This window comes from Cucurbita pepo, chromosome 13, assembly GCF_057944985.1.
Source record: "Cucurbita pepo subsp. pepo isolate OVF chromosome 13, ASM5794498v1, whole genome shotgun sequence".
Taxonomy (NCBI): domain Eukaryota; kingdom Viridiplantae; phylum Streptophyta; class Magnoliopsida; order Cucurbitales; family Cucurbitaceae; genus Cucurbita; species Cucurbita pepo.
In genome coordinates this window covers 13,655,977-13,681,392 of record NC_141810.1, presented here as the reverse complement: position 1 = coordinate 13,681,392, position 25,416 = coordinate 13,655,977, and the positions used below count along the sequence as shown (strand labels likewise).

General features: G+C 36.8%; 4 protein-coding genes and 1 pseudogene across 5 annotated transcripts; 2 read left to right on the top strand and 3 right to left on the bottom strand.

Moving 5' to 3' along the window:
- Positions 1-1,435: 1,435 nt before the first annotated feature.
- On the top strand, positions 1,436-4,520 carry LOC111808570 (G-type lectin S-receptor-like serine/threonine-protein kinase At1g34300). The gene is made up of 2 exons (XM_023694652.2): positions 1,436-1,548; positions 1,630-4,520. The coding sequence occupies exon 2, from the start codon at positions 1,763-1,765 to the stop codon at positions 4,310-4,312; it is 2,550 nt and encodes an 849-aa protein (XP_023550420.2). The 5' UTR covers positions 1,436-1,548; positions 1,630-1,762; the 3' UTR covers positions 4,313-4,520.
- A 1,211-nt stretch (positions 4,521-5,731) lies between these two features.
- Positions 5,732-8,363, top strand: LOC111809446 (G-type lectin S-receptor-like serine/threonine-protein kinase At1g34300 pseudogene; annotated as a pseudogene).
- On the bottom strand, positions 8,124-10,103 carry LOC111809447 (putative oxidoreductase At4g09670). The gene is made up of 2 exons (XM_023695913.2): positions 9,571-10,103; positions 8,124-8,884 (listed from the first exon to the last, which is right to left on the bottom strand). The coding sequence occupies exons 1-2, from the start codon at positions 10,030-10,032 to the stop codon at positions 8,264-8,266; spliced, it is 1,083 nt and encodes a 360-aa protein (XP_023551681.2). The 5' UTR covers positions 10,033-10,103; the 3' UTR covers positions 8,124-8,263.
- Positions 10,104-11,821: 1,718 nt separating this feature from the next.
- On the bottom strand, positions 11,822-19,171 carry LOC111809164 (cleavage stimulating factor 64). Of its 2 annotated transcripts, none has more exons than XM_023695541.2 (10): positions 18,710-19,166; positions 18,371-18,449; positions 17,269-17,443; positions 16,851-16,884; positions 16,526-16,743; positions 16,368-16,445; positions 15,199-15,234; positions 14,575-15,054; positions 13,284-13,568; positions 11,822-12,280 (listed from the first exon to the last, which is right to left on the bottom strand). In XM_023695541.2, the coding sequence occupies exons 1-10, from the start codon at positions 18,738-18,740 to the stop codon at positions 12,137-12,139; spliced, it is 1,560 nt and encodes a 519-aa protein (XP_023551309.2). In that variant the 5' UTR covers positions 18,741-19,166; the 3' UTR covers positions 11,822-12,136. The 2 variants fall into 2 exon arrangements, with proteins under 2 accessions (XP_023551309.2, XP_086972898.1); XM_087116772.1 differs by lacking the exon at positions 11,822-12,280 and adding an exon at positions 12,293-12,460 and having other exon boundaries at positions 18,710-19,171.
- A 1,241-nt stretch (positions 19,172-20,412) lies between these two features.
- On the bottom strand, positions 20,413-23,917 carry LOC111809166 (NAC domain-containing protein 17). The gene is made up of 5 exons (XM_023695544.2): positions 23,503-23,917; positions 22,738-23,015; positions 22,369-22,656; positions 21,353-21,869; positions 20,413-20,949 (listed from the first exon to the last, which is right to left on the bottom strand). Exons 1-5 carry the CDS (start codon positions 23,666-23,668, stop codon positions 20,561-20,563), a joined length of 1,638 nt encoding a protein of 545 aa, XP_023551312.2. The 5' UTR covers positions 23,669-23,917; the 3' UTR covers positions 20,413-20,560.
- Between the last annotated feature and the right edge of the window lie 1,499 nt (positions 23,918-25,416).

Sequence of the window (25,416 nt, the reverse complement as noted above, 5' to 3'; positions counted from 1 at the left end):
GGAGCAGTTAAATGAAGAGTTCGGGTCAATTTTTTTTTTGTTTGGGTTCGGTTGAAATTTTGACAAATTGAAAAATTTGAGTCAATTCATGGGTCGGTATTTTTTTGGTCGAGTCAACCCGACCAATTTTTAGGGTTACAATCCAACCCGACCCAACCCTACCTTTCTATTAATATTAAAACGAATATTAAAAATATTTGACGCTTATTACTAAATGTTTAATATTTGAGTTTTACTCAATTTTAGTTATTAATATAATGTATTGAATATAAATAAGATTTTTAAATAATAATAATTAAAAAAAAACTGACAACCCGACCCAATCAACATTAGGTTGTGAACTCTATACAGATTACTCGAGTCACCAACCCAGCCCAATCTTTAGGTTCAATTATAAATTTATTAAACATCCGTATTTGTATTTGTTTTATCTTTCAATTTCTCTAACAAATCACTAAATTTTATTTTATTTTTGTATAAATAAATTTTCGATCCTTCTTTTAAAAAAATCAATTGATATAATAGATATAATTTTAAATTTTATGTCTAATAAATAGTAAATTTATAATTTTAAAAATTTTAAGTGGGTAAAAGTTAAAAGATTAAAAGATTAAATTTATAATTTAATTTAAAAGGATTTCTCTTTATTTTAATATATAATAAGAAAATAACAAGGGATCAGCGTGAAAAAGACGGAAGAATAACCAAATTGGGGCAAAGAAATTATATGAATTTCCAATTTTGACCCGGGAAAATTGACCAATAAAAAGGGTAATTTCAAATTTTAACCCAACAAAATTGAGATTTTGGAGAAAAGGCCCTTTTCAAACAATAATTTGTTTTTGGACTCTATGATCAAGTTTGGATATTAAATTACTTATATACCCCGAATGCATTAATTATATTTGTATTTAATTTTCACCAACTTTTTTACTAACCTCTTTATTAACCTTTAATTTTCATATTTTAACCGAAATATATATATATAATATATATATATATATAGCCGAACCTTATGATATAAGATGTTGACTGTGCGTGTGCATGTAGAGGCCAACATACACACGTAAATTATGCATTTAATCTCATTTTTATCGTTTCATCAAATTTTTCGTTAATGATTGATGAGGACTGACATGACAATTATTTATTTTATTAAAATATATTTTTATTTTTTAATTTTAATGCAAAAATATTATTTTTCATTGTTTGAGATTTATTTTAGATGTTTTTATTTATTGAGTCTAATAAATATTTTTAATAAAAATAGGAAATAATGGAGAAAAATATTTTTAATAAAAATAAAGCTCTCTCCGTGATTAACTGAAAAGTTGAGGGAACGACCAGTTGGGGGTAAAAGTGTAAATTTGCGTTTGTCTTTTCACGTGGCAAGAAAAATTCTAAGGGCAAAAAAATAAAAAATAGAAAAAAATGTTTTTGAAATGGATTTTCACTCAAAAGTCAAAAACGTTTGGAGGATATTTTTGAAAAATTACTGGAGAAGAAAAGATGAGTGGACGAAGAACGAGCAGTCCAATGAATTTTAAGGTAAGAATTCTTCTTCCACTTCCATTTTCTAATCTTCTGCTTCCAGATGATTGCGATTTTTCTTCGCCAATTTATATACAGAATCAGATTTTGATTGAAGTAGCAAATTCTTCCAAGGGATTTCCGAGCTTTTCGTCTCGATTTTCTCGGATTTTGTTAATTTGGAACTCCGACTCTGTTGTTCTTTCTGTTCTTGAAGCGAGATTGAAGAGAAATGGACCTCCGTAGCCATTTGTTTCGTTACTGTATTGCTTTGGTTCTTTGTCTTTCAGTATCTTTGTCGGTAGCCGCCATATCTCTAGGTTCGTCTTTGAGAGCTTCGAATCCCAATCAGACGTGGGATTCGGCTAATGGAGATTTCTCTTTGAGGTTTCGTCCGGCGGATTCCTCCGGTTCTTCTTTTGTCGCCGGCATAGTCTTTACTGGTGGCGTTCCTACTATCTGGTCCGCTGGCGGCGGTGCTACGGTGGATGCTTCTGGTGCTCTTCACTTTCAATCCGACGGTAACCTTCGTCTCGTCGATGGCTCTGGTGCTGTCGTTTGGGAATCTAACACCACCGGCCGTGGAGTCTCCTCCGCTGTGCTCGAGGACTCCGGCAACCTCATCCTTCGAAATAGTAGTTCCCAGGCCGTCTGGTCTTCGTTCGATCACCCGACGGACACGATTGTTCCATCGCAGAATTTCACAGTGGGCATGGTCCTGCGATCTGGTCAGTATTCTTTTAACCTTCTTAACATTGGGAATATAACTCTGACTTGGAATGGAGATGGACCGAATGGTGATGTAGTTTATTGGAATCACGGATTAAATACGTCGATCAATGGCTCCTTGAATTCTCCTAGTTTACGATTAGATCCTATTGGAATGTTGGCTGTTTATGATACCAGAATACCTGCTGGATCATTTGTAGCTTATAGCAACGATTACGCAGATAATGGTGGCGGTGCTACTTTTAGGTTTCTGAGGTTGAAAGATGATGGAAATTTAGAGATTCATAGCGTTGTTAGAGGCAGTGGGTCTGAATCCGTGGGATGGAAAGCTGTTCCAGATAAGTGTCAAATATTTGGGTTCTGTGGGGAACTTAGTATTTGTAGCTATAATGATACAAGTCCGATCTGTAGTTGCCCATCTGCAAACTTTGAGCCAGTTGATCACCACGATTGGAAGAAAGGGTGTAAGGCGAAATTGGATATCAGAAACTGTTCCAGCGGCATCACGATGTTGGAGTTGAAGAACACAAAGCTATTAACATATCCAAAGAACTTAGAGGTCTACTCCATGCAGATATCAGGGTGTCAATCAAATTGTCGACAGAGTTCTGCTTGTGATGCTTCCACTGCGCCATCAGATGGGAATGGATTTTGTTATTACATACCGTCGGGCTTCATTAGGGGATATCAGAGTGCTGCGTTGCCAAGCAGTTCATTTCTCAAGGTCTGTGGAGAAGTGCTTGAAAACCAATTGGAATCTTCTGATGTTTCAAGGCCGGGTGGTATGAATTTGAAGGCTTGGGTCTTGGTGGTTGTGGTTTTGGTCACCCTTTTTGCCATAATTGTTTGTGAGGCTGGTTTATGGTGGTGGTGTTGCAGGAACAGCCCCAAGTTTGGAGCGATGTCCAGCCAATACACCCTTCTTGAGTATGCTTCTGGTGCTCCTGTTCAATTCTCATTTAAAGAACTCCATCGTGTGACCAATGGATTCAAGGAAAAGCTTGGAGCTGGTGGATTTGGAGCTGTTTATAAAGGCGTTCTTACTAATAAGACGGTCGTCGCAGTGAAGCAACTCGAGGGAATCGAGCAGGGAGAGAAGCAATTTAGGATGGAGGTAGCAACTATAAGTAGCACACACCATTTGAATCTCGTGAGGTTGGTCGGTTTTTGCTCGGAAGGACGGCATAGGCTGTTAGTATATGAGCTCATGAAGAATGGCTCTCTTGATAGTTTGCTTTTCAAGGGAGAAGAAGGACAATCTGGGAAGTTCCTCAGCTGGGAAGATCGATTCAAAATTGCTGCTGGCACTGCCAAGGGGATCACATACCTTCATGAGGAGTGCCGTGATTGCATCATTCATTGTGATATAAAGCCAGAGAACATTCTCTTAGATGAGAATTTAAACGCTAAAGTCTCAGATTTTGGCCTGGCAAAGCTCATTAACATGAAAGACCACCGATATCGAACCTTGACTAGCATAAGAGGAACACGAGGATATTTGGCGCCCGAATGGCTCGCAAATCTGCCACTGACCTCAAAATCTGATGTTTTCAGCTATGGTATGGTTCTCTTAGAGATCGTAAGCGGACGAAGGAACTTCGACGTTTCTGCCGAAACAAATCACAAGAGGTTCTCTTTGTGGGCTTATGAAGAGTTTGAAAAGGGGAATCTCAGAGAAATTGTTGACAAAAGGCTGGTGGATCAAGATATTGATATGGAGCAAGTGAGCAGGGTGGTTCAGGTGAGCTTTTGGTGCATCCAGGAGCAACCATCTCAGAGGCCAACAATGGGAAAAGTGGTGCAGATGATCGAAGGCGTCATCGACATCGAGAGGCCTCCTGCACCAAAGGTAACATCCATGGTTTCTGCAAGTGGAACCAGCACGTATATCAGCAGCAATATAAGCAATTTCTCAACCGCTGAAACACCCGCTACACCGGCCTCATTTTCATCGTCGCTTGCTGCAGCAGACTTGACTCCTGGTGGCAGCATTTGTGAGAAAACAAGTTCATCTCTTCTGCACTCAAGGTACGACACTCCAACTAGCCTCTAGCTTTTCGGTTCTTACACTGATCTTTGTGCAAAAATTGCTCAAATCTTTGCTACAAAGGTTTACAGTTCCAAGTCATGTTGTTGTTGAAATAGCCAAGTGTTCCACATAAACTATGACAAAATCTTGTAAATCATTGTTCAGTTTTGTTTTGGTGCTGAGGGGTTGCAAGCCCACCAATGATATAGTAACTCCAATAAAACTGTATAATTCTAAAATCTTCTATGTTCTTTATTATTTTTATGATGAGTGAAGGAAACTTTTTACCTGTTCTTTTAGAGAAGCTTCCTAGAAACAAGACCCATAAGCTTTGATATTATCCTTTTCCATTTGGGATGATATTCCTTCTACTTTCTCTCCCGGTGGCTTTCCCGGTGGCTTATGTAGTGGTCAGGCGGTAGAAAGTTCGTTAAGTTTCACTTCCCTCCCTTCCCTTTTTCTATGAAGTAGAAAGTCTGAACTTAGTAGTCAGTATTCTATAAGCAACTTGTCGAGTCTACGAAGTTTTGCTTCTTAGTAGTCAAACGGTAGAAAGCTCGTTAAGTTTCGCTTCCCTCCCTTCCCTTTTTCTATGAAGTAAAAAGTCTGAACTTAGTAGTCGGTATTCTATAAGCGATTTATCGAGTCTACGAAGCTTTGCTTCTTGTAGTCGGCTCGTAATGCCTCAACTTGAGTATAGTTTATCTAGTCAAGACATAGATCACTTTTGTTTCAAAATCGCCAATATGAGTATAGTTTTATTGTAATTGACATATATTTCTACCTTTCAGGTTGAGAGTACAAATTTTTCGTACCTCACAACTGTTGTACTAAAAAATTGCTTCGATTTGAGACTCTATCGATTTTGAATCTTCTTCCTTAACCTCTTATTTGAACTAAAAAAGTCGTATATGTACTCGGAAAAATTAATAAGTTTGCTTTCAAAACGGTACGTAGCCACGCGGGTAAAATTAGGTTAAAATACAAATTTAGTTATTAAATTTTGAGGATTGTATTTATTTGGTCTTATCCATAATTTTAAATTAAATGATTATGGATTATTATCTCTGGTTGGTATCTATTCATTGATATTAGTTAATCATTATTAATTATATTTTAGTAATTAAATTAAATTATTTAATTATCAATAATACACTTAAATAAACTTGAGTGTAAATATATTATTTGTTTTTGTCTAATTAATAAATTTTAATAATATTACATATTTTAAATAATACTAATTTCAAATTATTATTACGTTTTCTTACCTTTATTTATTTAATTAATTAAAATATTCACCATGAACACATTAGATTAAAAATATAATTTAAAACTAAAAGAAAGTGTTAAACAATTATTAATACTATTTAATATTTTTTTATGTAATTATCTAATATTAGTTGCCATATATGAAATTGGTAAAACGATTCAGTTCCTTCAAATTCAAACCCTCAAATTGGGGGCAGAAAAATATCATAGTCCTGTTCGGTTGAAATGGAGCAGGGGACTCGTTTTCTTCAAACTGGACAGGCTTGATTGATGGATTCATGAGCGGACGAAACAACAATCCAATGAATGTCATGGTAAATCATCTCTCATTTTCATCGTCTACTTTTCTGCTTTCGGTAGACTGTGATTTTTCTTCTGCAATTTATGTGAACTATCCTGTTTTTTCTGTGATGCGAAACCATCGCACTTTGATCGGAGAAGCAAAATCTTCTAAGAGTTTTCCGATCTTCTCGGATTACGCTTCTCAGAAACTTCTCCGAAATGAACCTCTGTAGCCGTTTGTTTTGTTGTTGCATTTCTTTGCTTCTTGCATTTCTAGCTTCTATGTTGGTAGCCGCCATATCTCTAGGTTCATCTTTGAAAGCTTCCGATCCCGACCAGGCGTGGAACTCGCCTGGCGCCATTTTCTCTCTTTGTTTCCTTCCATCGGATTTATCCAGTTCTTCTTCTTCTTATATCGCCGGCATTTTCTCTCGAGTAAAGTTTTTGTCATCTGGTCCGCTGGCGGCGGTGCTCCGGTGGATGCTTCAGGTGCTCTTCACTTTCAATTCAACGGCAACCTTCGCCTCGTCAATGGCTCCGGTGCCGTCGTTTGGAAATCTAACACCGCTGGCCGTGGCGTCTCCTCCGCTGTACTCGAGGACTCCGGCAATCTTGTACTTCTAAATAGTAAATTCGTTCCCGTTTGGTCTTCCTTCGACAATCCCACTGACACGATTGTTCCATTGCAGAATTTCAGTGAATATAGTCTTGCGATCTGGCCAGTATTCTTTTAAACTACTTGATACTGGAAATCTTAACTCTTATTTGGAACGATGATGTAATTTATTGGAATCAAGGCTTGACTACGCCAATCAGTGGCACTCTGGATTCGCCTATTTTACAATTAAATCCTACCGGGAAGTTGGCTATTTTTGATACCAGCATACCACTGCGAGCAGGATCGCTGGTTGCTTATAGCAACGATTATGCAGATAAGCCTTTCCCAGTTGATAATTTTTGGTTTCTGAGGATGAAAAATGATGGAAGTTTAGGAATTTATAGCGTCCCTAGAGGCAGTGAGACTGAAACAATGGGATGGGACGCTGTTCCAGATAAGTGTCAGATATTTGGGTTTTGTGGAGAACTCAGTATCTGTAGTTATAACGAAACCAGTCCACACTGGCTGCCCATCTGCAAATTTTGAGGGAATTGATCCAAATAATTTGAAGAAAGGGTGTAAGAAGAATACAATGGTCTAATACCAAGCCATGGCCATGAGAGCTTATGCTAACATATGTAAAGAATACATGGTTACACCATGCAGATAGCAGGGTGTCGATCGAATTGTTGGCAAAGATCTCCGTGTTGCCTCCACTGCACCATCAGATGGAAGTGCATTTTGTTATTAGGTACATCAGCTTTTATTAGGGGATATGATAGTGCTATGTTGGTGAGCTCCATGTTGACTAATTAAGAGATAACCATGGGTTTATAAGTAAGAAATACATCTCCATTGAAACGAGACTTTTGGAGAAACAAAAAACAAAGTCATGAGAGCTTATGCTTAGAATGGACCATATCATATCATTGTAGAGGGTCGTGGTTGTTGAGAATTGTTGGGAGAGGAGTCCCGCATCTGGTTTATAAGTTAGGAATACATCTCCATTGGTATGAGATCTTATGAAGAAAACAAAAGCAAAGCCATGAGAGCTTATACTCAAAGTGGACAGTATCATATCATTGTGGAGGATCGTGGTTTCCAACCTACTACACTGCTAATTACGGCATATCTAATTGCAACAGCCGTCTGCGGTTCCAAGGCAGAGTGAATGTAGGAATGTGAAGGCTTGGATATCAGTGGTTGTGATTTTGGTCACCATGATTGCTATGATTGCTTTCCAGGCTGTTTTTTGGTGGTGGTATTGCAGAAACAGCTCCAATTTTGGAGGGATGCCCAGCCAATACTCTCTTCTTGTGTATGCTTCTGGTGCTCCAGTCCAGTTCTCATATTAAGAACTCCATCATGTGACCGAGGGTTTCAAAGAAAAGCTCGGAGCCGGTGCATTTGGAGCTGTTTATAAAGGTGTTCTAACGAATAGGAGAGTTGTTGCAGTGAAAGCAACTGGAAGGAATGAAGCAATTTAGGATGGAGGTAGCAACTATGAGCGGTACAAGATTGAGAGGAACTCGAAAGAGAAAGTCCAAAAGGAATAATATGTCTCTCTTGCAGACGTGTTTTTAAACTTTGAGGGGGAGCCGAAAGGGAAAGTCGAAAGAGAACAATATGGCTCTCTCGATGATTTGCTTTTCAAGACAGAACAAGAGCACTCTTAGAAGATCGATTCAAATGAAAACTTTTGAGTTGAAGACTCTACATTCATACAACAGTTGAACAATACAAACACAATTGACAATTGACAGAAAGTAACAACACAATTATTTTTAAGGAATGGCTTCTCCCACTAAATCTTGATGCAAGCTTAATCACTGTCCTACTTCAACCAGCTTGGATCCTTGATCGAGCGACGCCTTCACCGCATCGATCACCAGCTGAGTCTTACGACTAATGGATGGCCATTTCTTCTCAGGTTTGGAGCCCTTCTCTTTAATTTCTTTAACCAAACGAGAGAATTCCCCCACCATGTGAGCCTCTTGAGAAAGCTCAGTCGGGACGACATGTTTGCTCGATACCGGTTTCCATCCGTTCTGAAGCTCATTGAACCGAGATTTGGAACTGGTGAAGAAATAGGCCTCCTTCTCTTCATAAGGTATAAAGAGATCATTAAGATTTAAAGTCCCATTGGTTCCTATGACAGTGGTATCCATGGTCAAGTTCGACAAGAAAGAGCAATGGAAGGACGCTACTCTGCCATCGTCCCAAAACAGTGAGCTTCCACACGACAAAATGACGCCGAATTCATTCAAAACAGGATTAGGCAACGCAAGCACTGTTGTAGGCAGTTGGAAGTCGGCAGCAAAGAGAATCGAACGAATACAATACCACCCGACATCGCCCAAAGCACCAAGACCATCGAGATCCGGTTTTATGCGAATATCATTGGCTATGAACTCATAATCAGCAGCGCAAGTGTAGATGCTGTTTACCTGCAATGTTCGTAACAGAAAGCAAAAAAAGAAGTCAATTTATTATTGGGGCGAGGAATTTGCAGTAATCCAATTGTTATGGTCGTATCTCTTCAATCGTGCAGTGTTGTGATCTTGACACGCTCACGATAAGTCTTGAGAGAAATTCACGTCCCATATTCACTTTTAGTCCAACTTTGGGGCTTCGTCGTACTGTCAGCGAGGTTTGCTTTCGCCAATCGAATGTTGCTTGAGTAGAATCCAAGTTTGTTCGCTCACACACGTTTGTGCATGCATATTCAATCGTTGTGACACAACATTGCATTTTATTGTCATCTTAGTTGTTCCCAACAACATGATCCATGCATCGTGATGTTGTCCCATGTCTTGGGACACATCGGCCATCTTAGCTTTCTCAAACACATCTATTGGGGATTGACCCATGTGTCGATCATCTTAACGGAACATCCCGAATATTCATCCATTCGAGTTTACTCGAGCATCGGACTTTCTCATGTCCATGCTACGACATACGCTCCAAATAGCAGTGAAGTAGGACGAGATGGAAAATTGGGTAGAGATGAAGAACATAATTTCGTCCCTAACCTTATTTAGCTATCGAATTTCATTTTAATAAAAAAGAAATTATAAAGATTAAAAAAAAAAAAAATATATATATATATATATATATATATATATATCCGTACCATCTTGAGCTTCCCAAACTGGTCGGCATCAGAAAGAAATTGCCTGATCTTGGGCGTACGAGGATGGTGCATCCACATGGTACCGTCCATGAACTGCACTCCATTCCCCTCGCACGCCGCCGCAATCTCATCGAACTCCGCCACATTCAGAGCCACCGGCTTCTCCAGGAGCAAGTGCTTCTTCTTCTTCGCCGCCACCACCGCCCACCGCAGGTGGAGACTCGTCGGAAGCGGCACATACACGGCGTCGATTTCCGGATCATCCACTACAGCTTCGTAAGAACCGTAGATTTTGACCTCTGCACTTAATCCATTATCCGACGCAAATTTCGAGGCCTTTTCGACTGAACGACTGCCTATCGCCGACAGAGTGGCGTTCGGAGCATCGGCAATGGCTCGACAAACCTTCCGAGCTATCTTGGCGGCGCCGAGGATTCCGAAACGGACGGGTTTGTTGGCCATGTCTGCCGCCCGGAGCTTTAGACGGTGATATTCCGGTTGTGTTCGGAATTACACTTATATAGGCTCCAGAGAGAATTTTAATGACGTAAATATTGATATAATAAATTAATTTCGTCGATTTTACATTAATATCCTTCTTCAATTTTTAAATTAAAAAAAATATTATTAAACTAAAAAATGTTTAAAAAATATTTGCCTTACTTATTTTTTTCTTTTTTTATAAATATTATGATAAATTAATAAACCATGTTACTATTTATGGATCTCCACAATGGTAATGATAGTCACTTTGAGCATAAGCTCTCATGGTTTTGCTTTGGGTTTCTCAGATAGGCCTCGTGAGATAATATTCCTTGATTATAAATCATGATCATTTCTTAAATTAGTGGATGTGTGACTTTCATCCAACAATACTAACGATAAGAATATTTCTAAATTATTGAATTTTTTTTTTTAGCTTTATTAATGACACGTTTTGATCCCCTAATTTTAGAAAAGGTTGATAAGAGAATCTTACTTGGAACTAATCTTTGGAATTTTCTTTTACAGATAAAATCTTTTTTCTTCTACCATAATAAAATGAAAATGAAATCTTATTTTTATGCCTTTAGAAACTCAATTTTAGGTCTTATTACGATTCATGTGGCATTTACAGCTTACATTTAGTATGTCTAGTATAATAATTGTAATATAACCGACTCCAAAAATAGGTTTCAAAATATAAACACACCAAATTGACTAACTTCAAATTTAAAGATAAATAAATATTGATTTTATTTGTGCAATTATCCCTCCAACAATACTCGCTACAGTTAAGCCTCATACTCCTGTGGACGATAGTGTTCGAGCAAAACCTAATAGGTTTCGAATTAGTCTCCTCAGGCCAATGACAACCTAGGGACAACACTATTTTTACTATATTCTTGAATACTCTTTTTCGAGAGTTAAATTTATTGGATCTCAATCTATGTAACACTGTTTGTGGTATTCTTTAGAGATGACCCATAAAATTTTTACTGTTTTCTTGAATACTCACTCCTTTTCGAGAGTTAAATTTATTGGAGCTCAATCTATGTTATGACGATTGCAGAATTTGTTCCTTTAAGTATTTTATTTTAGGTATATTTTTAGTAGTAAGTATTGTCAAGAACGAATGAGATACCTACCTTTAGATAAATTTTTTAAATAAATTTAGAGTTAGAATAAATTTGGGTAAATAAAGGGAGAAACATCATTACTCGGATTGTTCAAGATAAGGACTTGAGAAAGCTTTTGTTTTCCAAGCTAATAAAACAAGGTCGGATTTTTTTTTTTTTTTTTACGAGGTACGTTTAAGTAATTAGTCACCAAGGTCACCCAGAGGTGATCTAGATCAACCTATGAGATGGACATTTTTTTTAGGACTCATCACCCATATATGAACTAGGGAGTTAGTACCTCCATGTGTCTATTAAGATCGAACTAGACGAGCAAATGACCCCATTTTAAAATGAAAATTGATCAATTTATTTGACTTGTTAATATTGTGCGTGTATGCATATCTAATCTCGATACAAAAAATTATTGTAAGAGTATTTTCAATTCTCACCATTTTTCAAAATGATTTTTCAGATAAAGGAAAGATCGTGAAAAGTAGGGTTAAGATAACCATTCATGGGATGATTCCCGAATGACCCATGAGACGACAGCTCGAGAATCTGAAAACGACCCTATAACTATGCAAAGGAAAGAGGAGAAAAAGTGGCAAAAATATTAATCGCCAATCTAACGGCAAAAAAGAGACCCAGCAAAAATCAAAATTCTTCAACCGTTGGATCTTTCTCCCCTATCTAAATTTGTTATTATTCAGGAATCACTATAATCAGAAACTTGTAAGCGTTACATGAATGTTGTTTATGGAAAACTCATACCTTGTGGCAGGACCCGTCGCTTTCACCCCATTCGACAAGCAATAATTTTACAGGCGTTTAGACTGTGAATCTTTCTGGAGCCAAATATTTTACAATCTACTTAGCTGAATTTGTTACCTGCCACTGTCGTTGGCATTGGTTGCTCGGAGCGGAGCTGCAGAGAGTTATCGGGTTGATCAGAGGCAATATTCTTGCTAAGATGGTCGCATTTGATCTCTGCGAAGTGCTTGCTGAAGCTCAATAACTTGTCGTCTCTGTTCGAGTGGCAACGAGTTAAGCTGTTCAGGAGTTAGACTCAAAACTTGTTGCAATAGTACCGACTCGGCGTTGTGGGGAAGCTGGAGGAGGAACCAGACACAGAAAACAAGAAACAGAAGTGCTAGCTTAGAAGATATCAATCAACTTCAACAGAATGCACATATGTTGCCATAGTGATGGATGACACTTACTAGCAAGACATTAAAATATCAGCAATTTCATCATCTACAAGAACTAGAATCTGAAGTAGGATGATTTGGCTATGAATACAATTACACAGAAAGAAAATGTTGATATTAGAAAAGAAAACGAACTAAAATGTTGATATTACAATTACACATATCTTGCCATATGATGCCATTATGCCATGAGCATTTTGGGCCACAGACTTGAACTAAAACAGAAACAAGATACTCCAGTGAGAATTCATCCAAGTAATATGAACAAGATCTTTCATATTCACTTTACAGTTATCTCACCAAGGGTTTATCAATTTTCCATGACTTAGAATAATTAAATTTTTAGCTGCATTGATGCTCTTATGAATGAAAGTGGTCGTGGTTCATCTCACTAGGATGGTTGATGCTGTCAGGATTAACCATTGAATTTAGAGGTAAATGATAGGATAAAGGTCATACAGTCTGGAAGGGAACTTGGAAAATATATATGAACCATGAAATTAAGCCTTGCACTGATCATTTTCTTGTAGCATGAGTACTGCCAATGCATTTCGTTGGATAGTTGAGAGTGATTCGAAGATTTTTAAAAACATTAAAATGAGAAATATGTCATTTAAAAGCACTACCATTACAAGGCATCTCAAACTCATGCTCGATCTAAATACGTTCAAATACACTCGCAAATACCACACTAATCTTATATTCTTCTCAGTGAGAGTCTAATATCTCAAAAGATAAATATACACAACTTTTCTACATGACATGAGCATTGGGAACAAGAAAGAACCAATTCAGAATCAGACAGAACTATAAAGAATGAATTCAGATTGAAAAATGGGAATTGCAGCTAATGCTACCTTGAATAAGGAAGTACGTAAATATTTTCAATTAATAAATAACGTACCACTGAAGTTGGTTTCTCAGAGATATGCGTTCCCGCCAGATGGGAATCTGAGGCAATTCCAAGCTGTCCAGATCCGTTGGTACCTATTGATGCACTTAGACCTCCGGAGGAGAAAGGAATGCCTTTTCCATCCTCTAATTTTATCTGTTTTACAGGGCGATTAGTTGTTCCTGAAAAGCCATGAAGCATATTTCTTTTACCATCCACACCAAGAGGAACTAGAGAAGACTTATCAATATCACTGCCCACTATCTGAGATGTACTATTCGCTGTGGAGGGGCCAGGCTGTTATGAAGAGCAAGTTAGAAACAAGAAGACACTACCAAATCCAAAAACGGGGGAAAAGGGGGAAAAAAAAAAAAAAAAACAGACTTCCGAACCAAGGGGAGCAAGCTCCAAAGACTTGTTAAATATTTCTGAGGACCTTCTTAAATTTTTTGAGCTAGCAGCAGGTTCCTTGTTTGAGTAAGGATTTGATTTCAATTACTCTTCATGACTCTTTTGAGCATTAGTCTCTTTTTATTTCTTCAATGAAAAGTTTTGTTCTTGTTAAAATCTTGATGGTGGTCAGTAACTTTGAAGGAGGTGGAGGAATTTCTTTATTTTCTCTTGCTGGAGTTGTGTTGAATCTCTTATCCAGAGTTTTGTCATTTGGGCAGCTGTGCTGGTTTTGCTTTTTGATGGACAGGTTTTTATCTTTAGTGGTTCTTTGGTCGCTGTTTTGCTTCTGCGATAATGGCTGATTCTCCCTCAGAGTGCTTTGTTCTTAAAATTTTTGTTTCGAACTTTGTAACTTTTGAGATTTCTACTTTATTTGTTTGGTGGTTTGTTCTTTTACACCTGTTCTTTCTTATCTTTCCTATTAGAACTTTGTTTCTTCTCAAAAAGGAAGGAAAAAGAAAAAAGAAAAAAGAAAAAAAGAAAAAAAGAAGAAGAAATGATAAAGTAAGCACATAACCATATAATAGAGGACTACAAACATTGATAAGAAAAGCTTCATTTATTGATCATAAAGAGTTTCTCATTAAGTGAACCCATACACATGAGATAAATAAATTAAGAACACCAAATCGCCCACCTTTGCGTTGAATTAAAGCTTAAAATTAACTTTTCATTCTATCTAAGGTAGACTTCAAGGGAAGCAACTTTTTCCATACTGGCCTACCTGCTCTCCAAGTAAAATTGGTAATTTTTTTTCCCATTGATATACCTATGTTCTAGTTCTGAGTCATTCATATATTAAACTATAAAATGAAAATTAAATAAATAAATAAAAAGCATAAAGTAGAACCTGAAAGTCTGCATCTGATAAAGAAGGGTGAGGCAAAAGAGAAGGTTTTGCTTCTGGATCAGCAATATGAGCATTATGCCCTGGAATTAGAGCCCGGCCATGCCCTGAATATTGTTGAGAAGGGGGATGAATGTGCTGCTTTAAAGAAGAGGAGATGGGCACCTGTAAACTTGTGGAAGGAAGTGATGAGCCTCCAGGTATTCCGGTCAAAGTGGCTTGTAAAATGTGTGATGGCTGAATTTGAGACTGGAATGGAGGCCATTGGGATGCAGATGCAGAAGACTGATGGGGAGCTGAAGGATTTTGAGGCGTGAGAGACATTTGAGTTTCTTTTTTAGGTACAAAACCAGTCTGCATCCTGTTAGGAGCAAGAGGGGGCAGCCCTTGTTGAATTTGAAGAGACAATGGCTGACCCGGCTGAATTTCATGCGAAGGAAGCTGAGGATGAGTAGAAGGTTGACGTAAATTAGGCTTCTGCAACTGCAATCATCAAAGAAGGGTAATTGTTCGTGAGAAAATCTTAACGTCTATCGATAACAAACACACACACACACACACACACACAATAAAAACACTAAAAATATGAAAAAAAAAAAAAAAAATACAGGCAGTGAAGAGAAATACCACTTGTGGAGTGACCATTCCAAGCATTATCTGTGACTGCAAACAAAATAACATAAAAGAGAGAAAAGAAAAGAGGCTTAGCTGGTGTTGCATACAGGTAGAGATATAGTCCATTAAACTGGAAGGAACAAGAAAGTTGTCAAAGAAATAAGGCACAACTGAAAATATAAACATATTGCAGGACTCTTCTTTACCAAATATTTATTTGAAGTCTTTCCCTCTTCCCTTCTCTCTCTAGATAATGAACTATTTTAATTCTTACAATATTGGTTTTCAATTAAAATTCAACACAAAAATTGGTTCTGAGATCAGGACCGACAGAAGCTTAGAGGCCAAAATGTTAAAAACTAACGACCAAACGCTTAACTAAAACTTGATGATTCTAGGTGTGCACTTCGCATATTAGTGTGCTAGAAATCTTTTTACATAAGATAGGATCATCCAATTATGTCCTTGCAAAAATTTCTTAGTTTAAGCAGAAAGTGAGGGTTCTCTAGTTATGAGCACCTACCAAAAGAAGGGTGTGTGGCTGGAATGTTCTATCAAGGTACTTTCCTATGCAATTAGATATATTTTTTTTTAACATGTGCACTAATTTTCTATTTTTCACAATGAAAACCCAGTTTCTTGCAAAAAAAAAAAAAAAAAAAAAAAAAAGGAACTTAAATGCAAGCAAAAAAAGAATAGGAGTGACAAGCTAACAACAATTAACATATATAGTTATGATCTACGTAGGTTCCCTTGACATCTATGGCACCCCATTCGCTTCAAGAACCAACCGTATCCCACCCGCTACCTTCAATCACATATTTATTCACGTCATGAAGAGCTACAAATAGATTTTCTTTTCCAGCATACATGTTTACCCAAATATCTCCAAGAGTAGGAACTGGGAAGAAATGGATTGCATAAACATGTTTAGAAAGTTGACGCACATAGACAATAAGATCATAAGAGTAACCAGAAGAAAGGAATTCATCAACTCTTCCAGAAGCAGAGATATTGGAATTGGACGCTGGACTGAGAAAATAGCTAGTGGTAATTAGGAAAATAATATTCTACAGAAAAAAGAAAAAACAAAAAAAACAAAAAAACAAAGTCACCAACACGATATTATGAGGGTTCTCCACGCTTTAAGAAACCACAAAGGAGGAAGGGTAAATAAGTACCTGGAAAAGAGCTTTTGATAATTGTGATTTTGCCAGCAACAGCTGATGAGCCAAGTCCTTGTTTTGTGTGGCCATTACCTAAGTCCAAACAATTTACCAATCACCAGGAGCCATTCAGGAAAATGAGGAGGGAGGAAGGAACATACTCAAAAGGTTACCTTTAGCCCTGACATAACTTCAGTAAGCTGACTCCTAGAAAGTTTAGCCAGATGTAAAGTTAAAGGATCATTGGAAATTGTTGCATTCTGCAAAATATTCTGATTAGAAGCAGCTTGTGCACCCCCGAGGGCTCCCGCCATGATAGCTGCAGCAGTTATAGCTATATGAAGACCAATTGGTTGATGTTGACCGGATTCCCCAAGGACTGTTGGGCCACCTAATTGTTTTTTAGCATCTTTGACGTTAACACACAACTTGAAGAAAACAATCCGATTTTATTGCATAAACCATAAGGCAAGAAAACCTAAGATAGAGAAAACTTACCAGAATTTGCAACCAATCCAGGTCCACCATGACCCTGAAAGAGGGAAAATTGTTTCAAATCAAATAATTTCCGATGCCTAGTTTCAGCCATTTGAGGAGTTATTTGACTAGAAAGAAGGATAATGATAATTGAAGAAAAAATGCAGCTGAAGACTGAGTTTGTTCCCATGTTTAAAAGAAAAATTACCATTCAATAGTATTTGATCTTTGAAAATTTTCTTCACATTTATGAATTCGAGATGTCTTTTATAATCAGTTTTTAACTCGGAGGTATACTCGACGCCAGAACTTTTCCAATAAAAAAAAAAAATACTTGCTTTGTCTTTCTGTCTTTTGAAAAAGACCAATGTAATTAGCTGGATGGAAAAGAACAGTCAATGAGTCTAATTGACAGAATGCAAGAAGTACAATACTTCACCTGTTCTCTATTTCTGTCTGCACCCTTGTCATTCTCAGCAAAATCAACTCGTAACTGCCGACCATTAATTTCATAACCTTGAAGATTACGACGAGCACTCAAAGCTGTTTCTTCATCCTTGTACTCGCAAAACCCATAGCCTTTTGGTTTTCCAGTTTCTCTGTCAATAACTAATCTAAAAAAGGAAGAAACGGTTAATTTTAACTTTAAAATGTAGTGGTAAACAATAGACTGAAATGATAAATTAATATGATATCCAAAATCCTTTTGAATATGACTAAGGCGTTAGAAAATAATGATTCTCATAGTTGATATCCCGCATTTCGTTTATCGTCTTTCCCTTCATTTTTCTGAATAGGAAACTAAGAACATAATGGTTTCCAGGAATGACGTGGGGCAGCTTCCAACACTGAGCTCAAATTCCAAAAGTGAGTAACATTTTTAGAGATCAAAGAAAGACCCCTTATCATGCAACTATACCATGACAGAACCAAAAAGTGAGTTACATTTGTTAGTTTGGCTGTCTATCTGCAATGATATATAACAGTATAAACACCACAATTTTTCTGAAAGTACACTGGCATTCCACCACACCCCCTCAATCAATCAGGCCAGACATAGACAAATTATCAGTCATGCCATAGATTTAACTACACTATACGCAAATCACGTAGTCGACAAAACCCGGTCATCTTCGGTGATTGACCGAGAGAAAAAAACTAAGAAACGAATTCTCCGATCTTGGCTATCTTAGCAGGGGCTGACAGTAGACAAAACGTAACAAAAACGAAGGTTCTATTCAAGCTTGGCATAGCCACTTGATCTGTGTCAGATAGGTAATGATAGAAGTAAGCCCCCGAAGCAATACTTCGAAGAGGAATAAGAGAAACAGAGGTACAAAATCCACGCGCAGAGGAGAAAACCATGATGTCAAGAAATTAAAAGGCAATGAAACCACAGAGAGTTCAAGGAATTTTTTTAATAGAAAAGATACCCCATCTTTATGACTTCAAAGCTCTTAATCTCATTCTAGCTCCCAAATTTCAATAAAATATAAATTTTAGGGTTCGTTTCCCAGGAAAAAGGAGCATAGAACACAGACCTGAACGATACTACGGGCCCAGCTTCTTGGCAGATTTCTATAAGCTGCTCTTCAGTAGCATCATAAGGTATATTCCCGACTGAAATCAAAATCCAACAACACAATAAGACGCAAAGAAAGCCATCAGAAATCAAATCACCAAAAAAAATCAACCGTGGCCAATAAAGCCAACAACAATTGAAAGCGAAACAAAACGAAATAAAAAGCAACACTAAGGATTCGCCAAGATATACGACTCAAATCCACCATTCTCAAATATACACAAACAGTTCCCCATCAAATCAAACCGCAAAACAGAGAATCAAAATTAACAACGTAGAAAAAGAATACAGAACATACCGAAAACACAGCGGTGCTGAGAGGAGGCCATGAATCAACAGAAGAAGAAGAAGAAGCCGAAGCATTGCTTCATCTTCTTCCTCCTCGGCATACCTTTGAAGCTTAACCGCCTCCCATTGACGCTCTAAAGCTCAAAACTGCACACAAACTCCGCAAATGGAACGCAGATCAATTGAATTCGTAACTAAGCGATGGTTCGTCTTCAATAACAAGGACTTCAAAAGAAATCGAATGAGAGTTCGAAGATTCCGAACAAAACAACGGCGACGGCGAAGAAGAATGAAACGTTCCGCGAGGATTCTGTTCCGACCAGATTTTATTTCAGAGGTCCGGCTTTCAGTAAATGTTAATATTTCTTCGTAAAAAAAATAAATAAATAAAATAAAAACATCAAGCTTATATTCGGCTTTTTTTAATAATGTAATTTAAATAAATAAAAACAAATATAGATAGTTGCGCAAGAATTATAAAAATTAGGGTTCGAGTCTCTAACTAAACCGCATTAAATGGTTTCCATTTAAGATAAAAGCATATACAACATATACGATTTTCATGAGGCGATACAATACATGGAAGGAACCATAATCCGCCTCGAGAAATTCATATATCATATACACGAGTTTTATGTGTGATTCACGTAAGTAGTACACGGTTTAGTCTTGAATTTCGTGCACATCTACTTGAGTTTGTAATCAGAACAAAACCCTACTTAGTCCTGAATCTCGTGCATCACGTACCTGAGTTTGTAATCCCAACAAAACCCTACTTAGTCCTGAATCTCGTGTCATCACGTATCTGAATTTGTAATCCCAACGAAATCCTACTAGCTCCCCTCGTGGATAACCTCACGCTATTCTTCGTCTCCCTTTTTCATTGCTTTTTCTCGTGATTTTTATTGTCATCATTGCCAAAACACCACCGACCATCCATCATTACTTTCCTCGATTGGTCCTATTAATTTCCTTTATTATTATTATTATGATTATTATTTTTGTTATTATTGAACAAGACTATTTTGAATTGATTTGAAAAATGACAATTTTTTATTTTATTTGATTTTTTTGCCTATCTCTTTGAACTTATTTACACCTATTTTTGTCTGATCTATGAGTTGAGTTGTTTTTTTATTGTTAGTTTTATACTAATTAAGAATTGTTTTATATATTCTTTTTTTGTTTGATCGTGATTTGGACTATTTTGTGTCGGTTTAGGGTTATATGCTTTAATATTGTAGAGTAAAATCAACAAAATTGAGTGTCAATACAGACACACAACTATAACAGTTGGACTTGCATGGTAAATATGATCATGATTGACAACGATATCATGCAACGTTCATACCACTATAGCTTACACATCATGATTGGGCCATATCATACGACTCAGTCACACGGAGACATATGACACATAACAACGCTTGTCAAGCTTGTGTAAAAATTACCTTAATTTTTCCAAATTTCAGTTATACAAATATATGTATTATATTCATTTTTTCTTCTATAAATAAAAATTATAAAAAATTATTAAAATTAATGATTAATTATTTTTTTAACAAACGATAATTTTATTAATGCTTTATGGATATTTATAAATTAATTCACAGTATAGGAGAAGTTAGTAATGTTAATATGTTTTACAATAATTATAGGAGACTTTAATATATAATTTATGAATAATTATAGGATACACGTGGCACTCAGTAGTGAACTACACGTGGCACTCATCTATAATTAGCCATAACTGGATTGCTTTACATCCAATATTCAGTTTTCCATGAATATTGGAACTTTTAAGGTATGCATATAACAAAGGTATAAAAGAAGATGGCAGAACTTGCATGAAATATAGGGTTCATGAGGCAATGCAGTTTCCCCATAATCTAACATTTCCTATCAACACCCATAGAATGGCACACAATACTCCAACAATTGAAAACAATAAGAATCCTTTATTCATACCCGTTCTCCTTGCACCGGTAACGGGATTATCGACGGCGACATTGGCGTTAAGGGTATTCAGTGTATTTAGTTTCAATCTGCTGAAACTAGACATCCGCTCGAAAGCGCGGTTGACATTCTCTGAAGCTGATGCAGGAGTGGTCGGTATCGACTCTACGAACGCCCACAAATTGGAAGAGAACCAACTTGCAGAATCGCCACCAGCATTTGTTGCAGTTTGGTTCTCCCTTGTTGTTCCTGCTGTTCCTGCTGCTGCAGAACTTACAGATTCATATCCCACACCTAAACAAGACCAGAAAGTTTCAGAATTAGCTACTGCCTACTGCTTCCAAATCAATAATGGCACCTGGGATTGGCACCAAAATGGCAGTTTATGATGAGGTCGACAAATATAATTCGATAATTGCTCCTTTCGAGTCGGAGAACTCGATATACACGAGAAGATTACTCGTTCTAAGTAGCTGTTGAAGCTGGCTCAATATTTCACAGAGAAGGGCTCTTGTCATGTGGAGTATAGTATGGCTTATCAAACAAACCCCATTCATCTGAACAAGAGCTCTGTGTCGATGTGCTAATCAAGCCAGCAACTTCGCGAAAATCAACAGAAAGAAAGAGCTCAGTAAAAATGGACTGCTGAATGTCTGCTAAAAGAGAGAAGATATCAAGTTTCAATTGAATAATATACCTAAGGTTGATTGAGTAACAAACTGTCCATGCGATTCCGGGAAGCTGAAGGCATTTTCTGTCTCGTTATTCTTCCAGAATCCATTGTCCATCCCGTAGTCCAAACGGTCATTCAAAGTGTTCGTAACATCGATATCGAGAGCATTCAAATATGGATCTAAAGCTGTTTCAGGGATGATGGGTCCCAAGTCGCGGAGAAACATATTCGCATCATGGAACAGATCTAACTCGCTCAATCCGTCCAACTCTGTGGGTGATACATTTGCCACCGGAGAAGGCTCCGGGTCAAGGAGATCATTGATCTCCAAGAAATCTTCTTCCTCGCAATATTTGGGAGCTGATGATATCTCACTCTCAAATGATTGCAACTGAGAGTTACCCAACTGGGTAAAGTCAAAGCTTGCATGTAAGTCACTGGGATGGCCACTAAAGTCATGTACTTTATCCGCTTCAGGAAGAACGTGATCCCGAGAGTAAGCATCGATCATAGTACTTACAGTTTCTTCTTTGTCATCAACCTATACAGAGAATGGAGATAAATCATAAGCTAATCGATGAAAACGAGCAAATAAAGCACATGAAGAAAAGGATAACTGACCAAATAACCAATGAAATACAGCATATATATCAGTTCCTTACTGAACCAGAATACTACTTTTAAAGCTTTTAAACATTATTCACACTTAAGTTCAGAAATGCAGTTTATATGTAACGACCCAGATCCACCGCTAGCAGATATTGTCCTCTTCGGGCTTTCCCTTTCGGGCTTCCCCTCAATGCTTTAAAACGCGTCTGCTAGGGGAAGGTTTCCACACCCTTATAAAGGGTGATTTGTTCTCCTCCCCAACCAATGTGGGACATCACATTATATGTACCAATGTTCCCAGTTCCTACTGCTATATGATCAATCAAATAAGAAACATTTTGATCTCGAAGCGATGACCAGTCAAGCCACCAAGGAAAATTAACATGGGATGGGAACGGATTATCAGAAGTGCGAAATACGGGGCAGCCAACCTGCACAGCAGAGTCAAATTGATGATAACCACTGATCGATGGCAACACTGGAACAGGATCATTTACAACTTGTTGCATAAGCTCCTCAATATCATCTGATGAAAGCTGAATTCGACCGTTCTCTATTTCACGAACTACAGAATTAACCTCATCAAGTATCTTCACTTGAGGCTCCTGACCATCGGCGTCGTCAACCCAATCTTCTTCTTTAAATGGTGCTCCATATTGCTCCCCATTTTTAGGTCCAGGTCCACTTTTCTTGTAAAGTTTGTAGAGCGCATAGTAATCCTGAAATGAAGATTCCAGCTTAATCAAGCAAGATCATCCAAGAACTATTAAGTACAAAAACGCGCTTAAACATGCAGTTACCTTTACATTCTTACACCTCTTAAGCTCATCTTCCTCCAAGGAATACTCGTGCATAACCCAGTCAGTGCGCTCGCCATTAGGGGCACGACCTAGATAGAACACAAGGGTCTTCTTCACTCCGACATTACGTGAATTGCACTGTATTATTCGATCCTTTCCCGTCGCCTTCCAGTAGCCATGTCTAGTAGCTCTACTCAATCTTGATGCATTTGGGTATCTATGTTCCCTAGGACTGAAAAAGAACCATTGTCTATCACCAGATTTTAACTTAGATTGACCTGCATTTATTTAATCATGTTTAGAAACACCATCAATATTCATTGATATCCAAAAATAAGAGAATCATAGGGAAACACCTAACATTTACAGAAAGAGAGACCAAATCTCTAAAATTCTGGAAAAAGATAGAATTCAAAGATCAATTATACCTTCGGTTAGTACATGATCTCCTTTCGGTAATAAGGACTGAGTGGATAAAAACGACTCAAATAGGAAATGATGCCGAAAATAGTAACAATAAATAGCTACAACTACGAATTCAAGAAGTTAAATACGTTTAAAACCATATGATGCGATTAGAATTTGATAACAAGTTCAAACAAACGCAAATCGCACATGTAGGCACATACAGAAAGATCCCCAAATCAATTCCAAACGATCAAGTAAGTTAATCTACGACAAATTCAATCAAAATCAAACTAGGTCAAAGATAAACCACAAGAACTTCAATCAACCAGATCAAGCATGAGAAGGAAATTTCTTTACCAGGCAATTCCTCGGGTTCCCACTTGTAAACATCGGTCTCACGGATGATATCAAGCTTCAATTTGCGTCCACAGATCTTGAACTTCAAGTAATACAGAACCAGCTCCTCATCCGTCGGGTGAAACCGAAACCCCGGTGGCCAATCCCCCTCATCGCACAATCCCATCGAAAACTACGTCGTTGACAGCAAACCGCTTGAAAGAACAGTTCAAAACTCGGAATTCTCGGACAAAATCGACAGCGACGGTGAAGAATTCCGAATTCGAAGAATCTACACAACCTAAATTGAAATTGAGAGAGAACTACAACTCCGACCACCGGAGACGATCGAAAGACCGCCTCAAGAGAGAGAGAGAGAGAAGGAGAGAGAGAGAGAGCGGAGTGGTGGTGGTTTTGGTCAAAACAATTATGGGGGTATGAAGCAGCCAGAGGCACACTGGTGGCGGCCTTTTTATTATTACGGTAAAACGCCGAAGTTTCCTCGAACCAGAGACGTGGGAAAAGGATAAATTTATTTATGCTAAATTACAACAACAAAAAAAAAAAAAAATATATATATATATATATATATATATATATTTTTTTTTTTTTTTTTTTTTTTTAAAGACAAAATCAAAATATATAATTATATAAGCATATATTGAATTTATTTTATTTTATTTCATAACTATTTTTAATTATTCTTTCTAAAAATATACTATTTTATTTGAGATTAGAAATTTAAATATTTTTATCTCAACTATTATATGCAAAATTAATTAATTAAATAAATAAATAATAATAACCGAGCCAAACTATAAATTAATTAAGGGTAATGTTATGCTGAAATAATATTTTAAAAAATACTAAAATTAAAATTAATGGGGAAAGATAAATGTTTTTGTATCATACGATAAGAAAAAAAAAACATGGACCACAAAAGAATTTAAATATTTTTATTATTTTATGCTATTAATATTTTTATGGAGCGGCGAAGACTTATCGCCTGAGTCAACGGCTCACCTAGGACTAATTTGGAACCGATTGATCAGTGGTGAGTTGGCAGCATATTATTGGCTCGATTTGCTTACTTGATTGGGTTTCATGTGGTTCATGATGCAGAGGATTATTTTGGTTCACTGGGAAACAGAAGAACGTTCAACGGCGGTATCGACTACGACTCCAATAAACCATTATGTTTCAAATAACCAATACAACACATGTCCCAATTTCAATTTAATAATATTTCAATTCTAAAAATAAATAAATAAAAATTAATTAAACATATATTAAGGTGAAAAAAATTTTAATTAACATTTAAATTCCTGATTAGTTTGGTTAAGTCTTTGACTTTGCCTATACTTAATGAAAAAGTAATTTTAAAAAAAAGTGAATTCTTTTGACTTTTATATTTTTTTTTTTAATTTTAATAATTTTGTTTATATAGATTTTGTTTCAATCTTGAATTTTATACCAAACATCGAGAATATCAACGAGAATATCGGAGTATCAAATGTTGAATCGGAATCCTAGGCATATGAAATTACAAATTGAATCCTCTTAGTACCGAACAAATATGGAAATTAGTAGTAATCCCGATCAAAATAATTTATTTTAAGAATATCTTTTAAAATAAAAAAGAAAAAAATAAAATCATTATTTAAATAAAAATTGGAAAGGAAAATAATAATAAAATTAAAAAAAAAAAAAAAAAAAAAAAAAAAAAAAAAAAAAACAAAGTAAGCACATGGGATAAGGAGTGTCGATTTCAGTAGTCCATTTCCAAACTAACGGCGTTAATTTGGACAGCCCAAAAAATCAATATCAAATCCGTTGACAAACAGGGCTCTTAATGTCATTTTTAGATCATAAATTAAATAAATTTAACTTAAAAGTTTATAAAAACAGTTTTGAGAACTAAATATTATATTATAT

Bases quoted from the DNA above. Each gene is read 5' to 3' on its own strand.
- LOC111808570 (XM_023694652.2), top strand. From the start codon at position 1,763: ATGGACCTCCGTAGCCATTTGTTTCGTTACTGTATTGCTTTGGTTCTT.
- LOC111809447 (XM_023695913.2), bottom strand. From the start codon at position 10,032: ATGGCCAACAAACCCGTCCGTTTCGGAATCCTCGGCGCCGCCAAGATA. The intron at 8,885-9,570 runs GTACGGATATAT...CGAACATTGCAG, and splicing joins AGTTTGGGAAGCTCAAGATG to GTAAACAGCATCTACACTTG.
- LOC111809164 (XM_023695541.2), bottom strand. From the start codon at position 18,740: ATGGCCTCCTCTCAGCACCGCTGTGTTTTCG. The intron at 15,235-16,367 runs GTACTTATTTAC...TTTTGTTTGCAG, and splicing joins TATCAAAAGCTCTTTTCCAG to TCACAGATAATGCTTGGAAT. The intron at 13,569-14,574 runs GTTCTACTTTAT...TCTTCATAACAG, and splicing joins TATCAGATGCAGACTTTCAG to CCTGGCCCCTCCACAGCGAA.
- LOC111809166 (XM_023695544.2), bottom strand. From the start codon at position 23,668: ATGGGATTGTGCGATGAGGGGGATTGGCCACCGGGGTTTCGGTTTCAC. The intron at 22,657-22,737 runs GTAACTGCATGT...TCTTCATTTCAG, and splicing joins AGAGGTGTAAGAATGTAAAG to GATTACTATGCGCTCTACAA. The intron at 20,950-21,352 runs GTATATTATTCA...GGTCTTGTTTAG, and splicing joins TGTTACTCAATCAACCTTAG to GTGTGGGATATGAATCTGTA.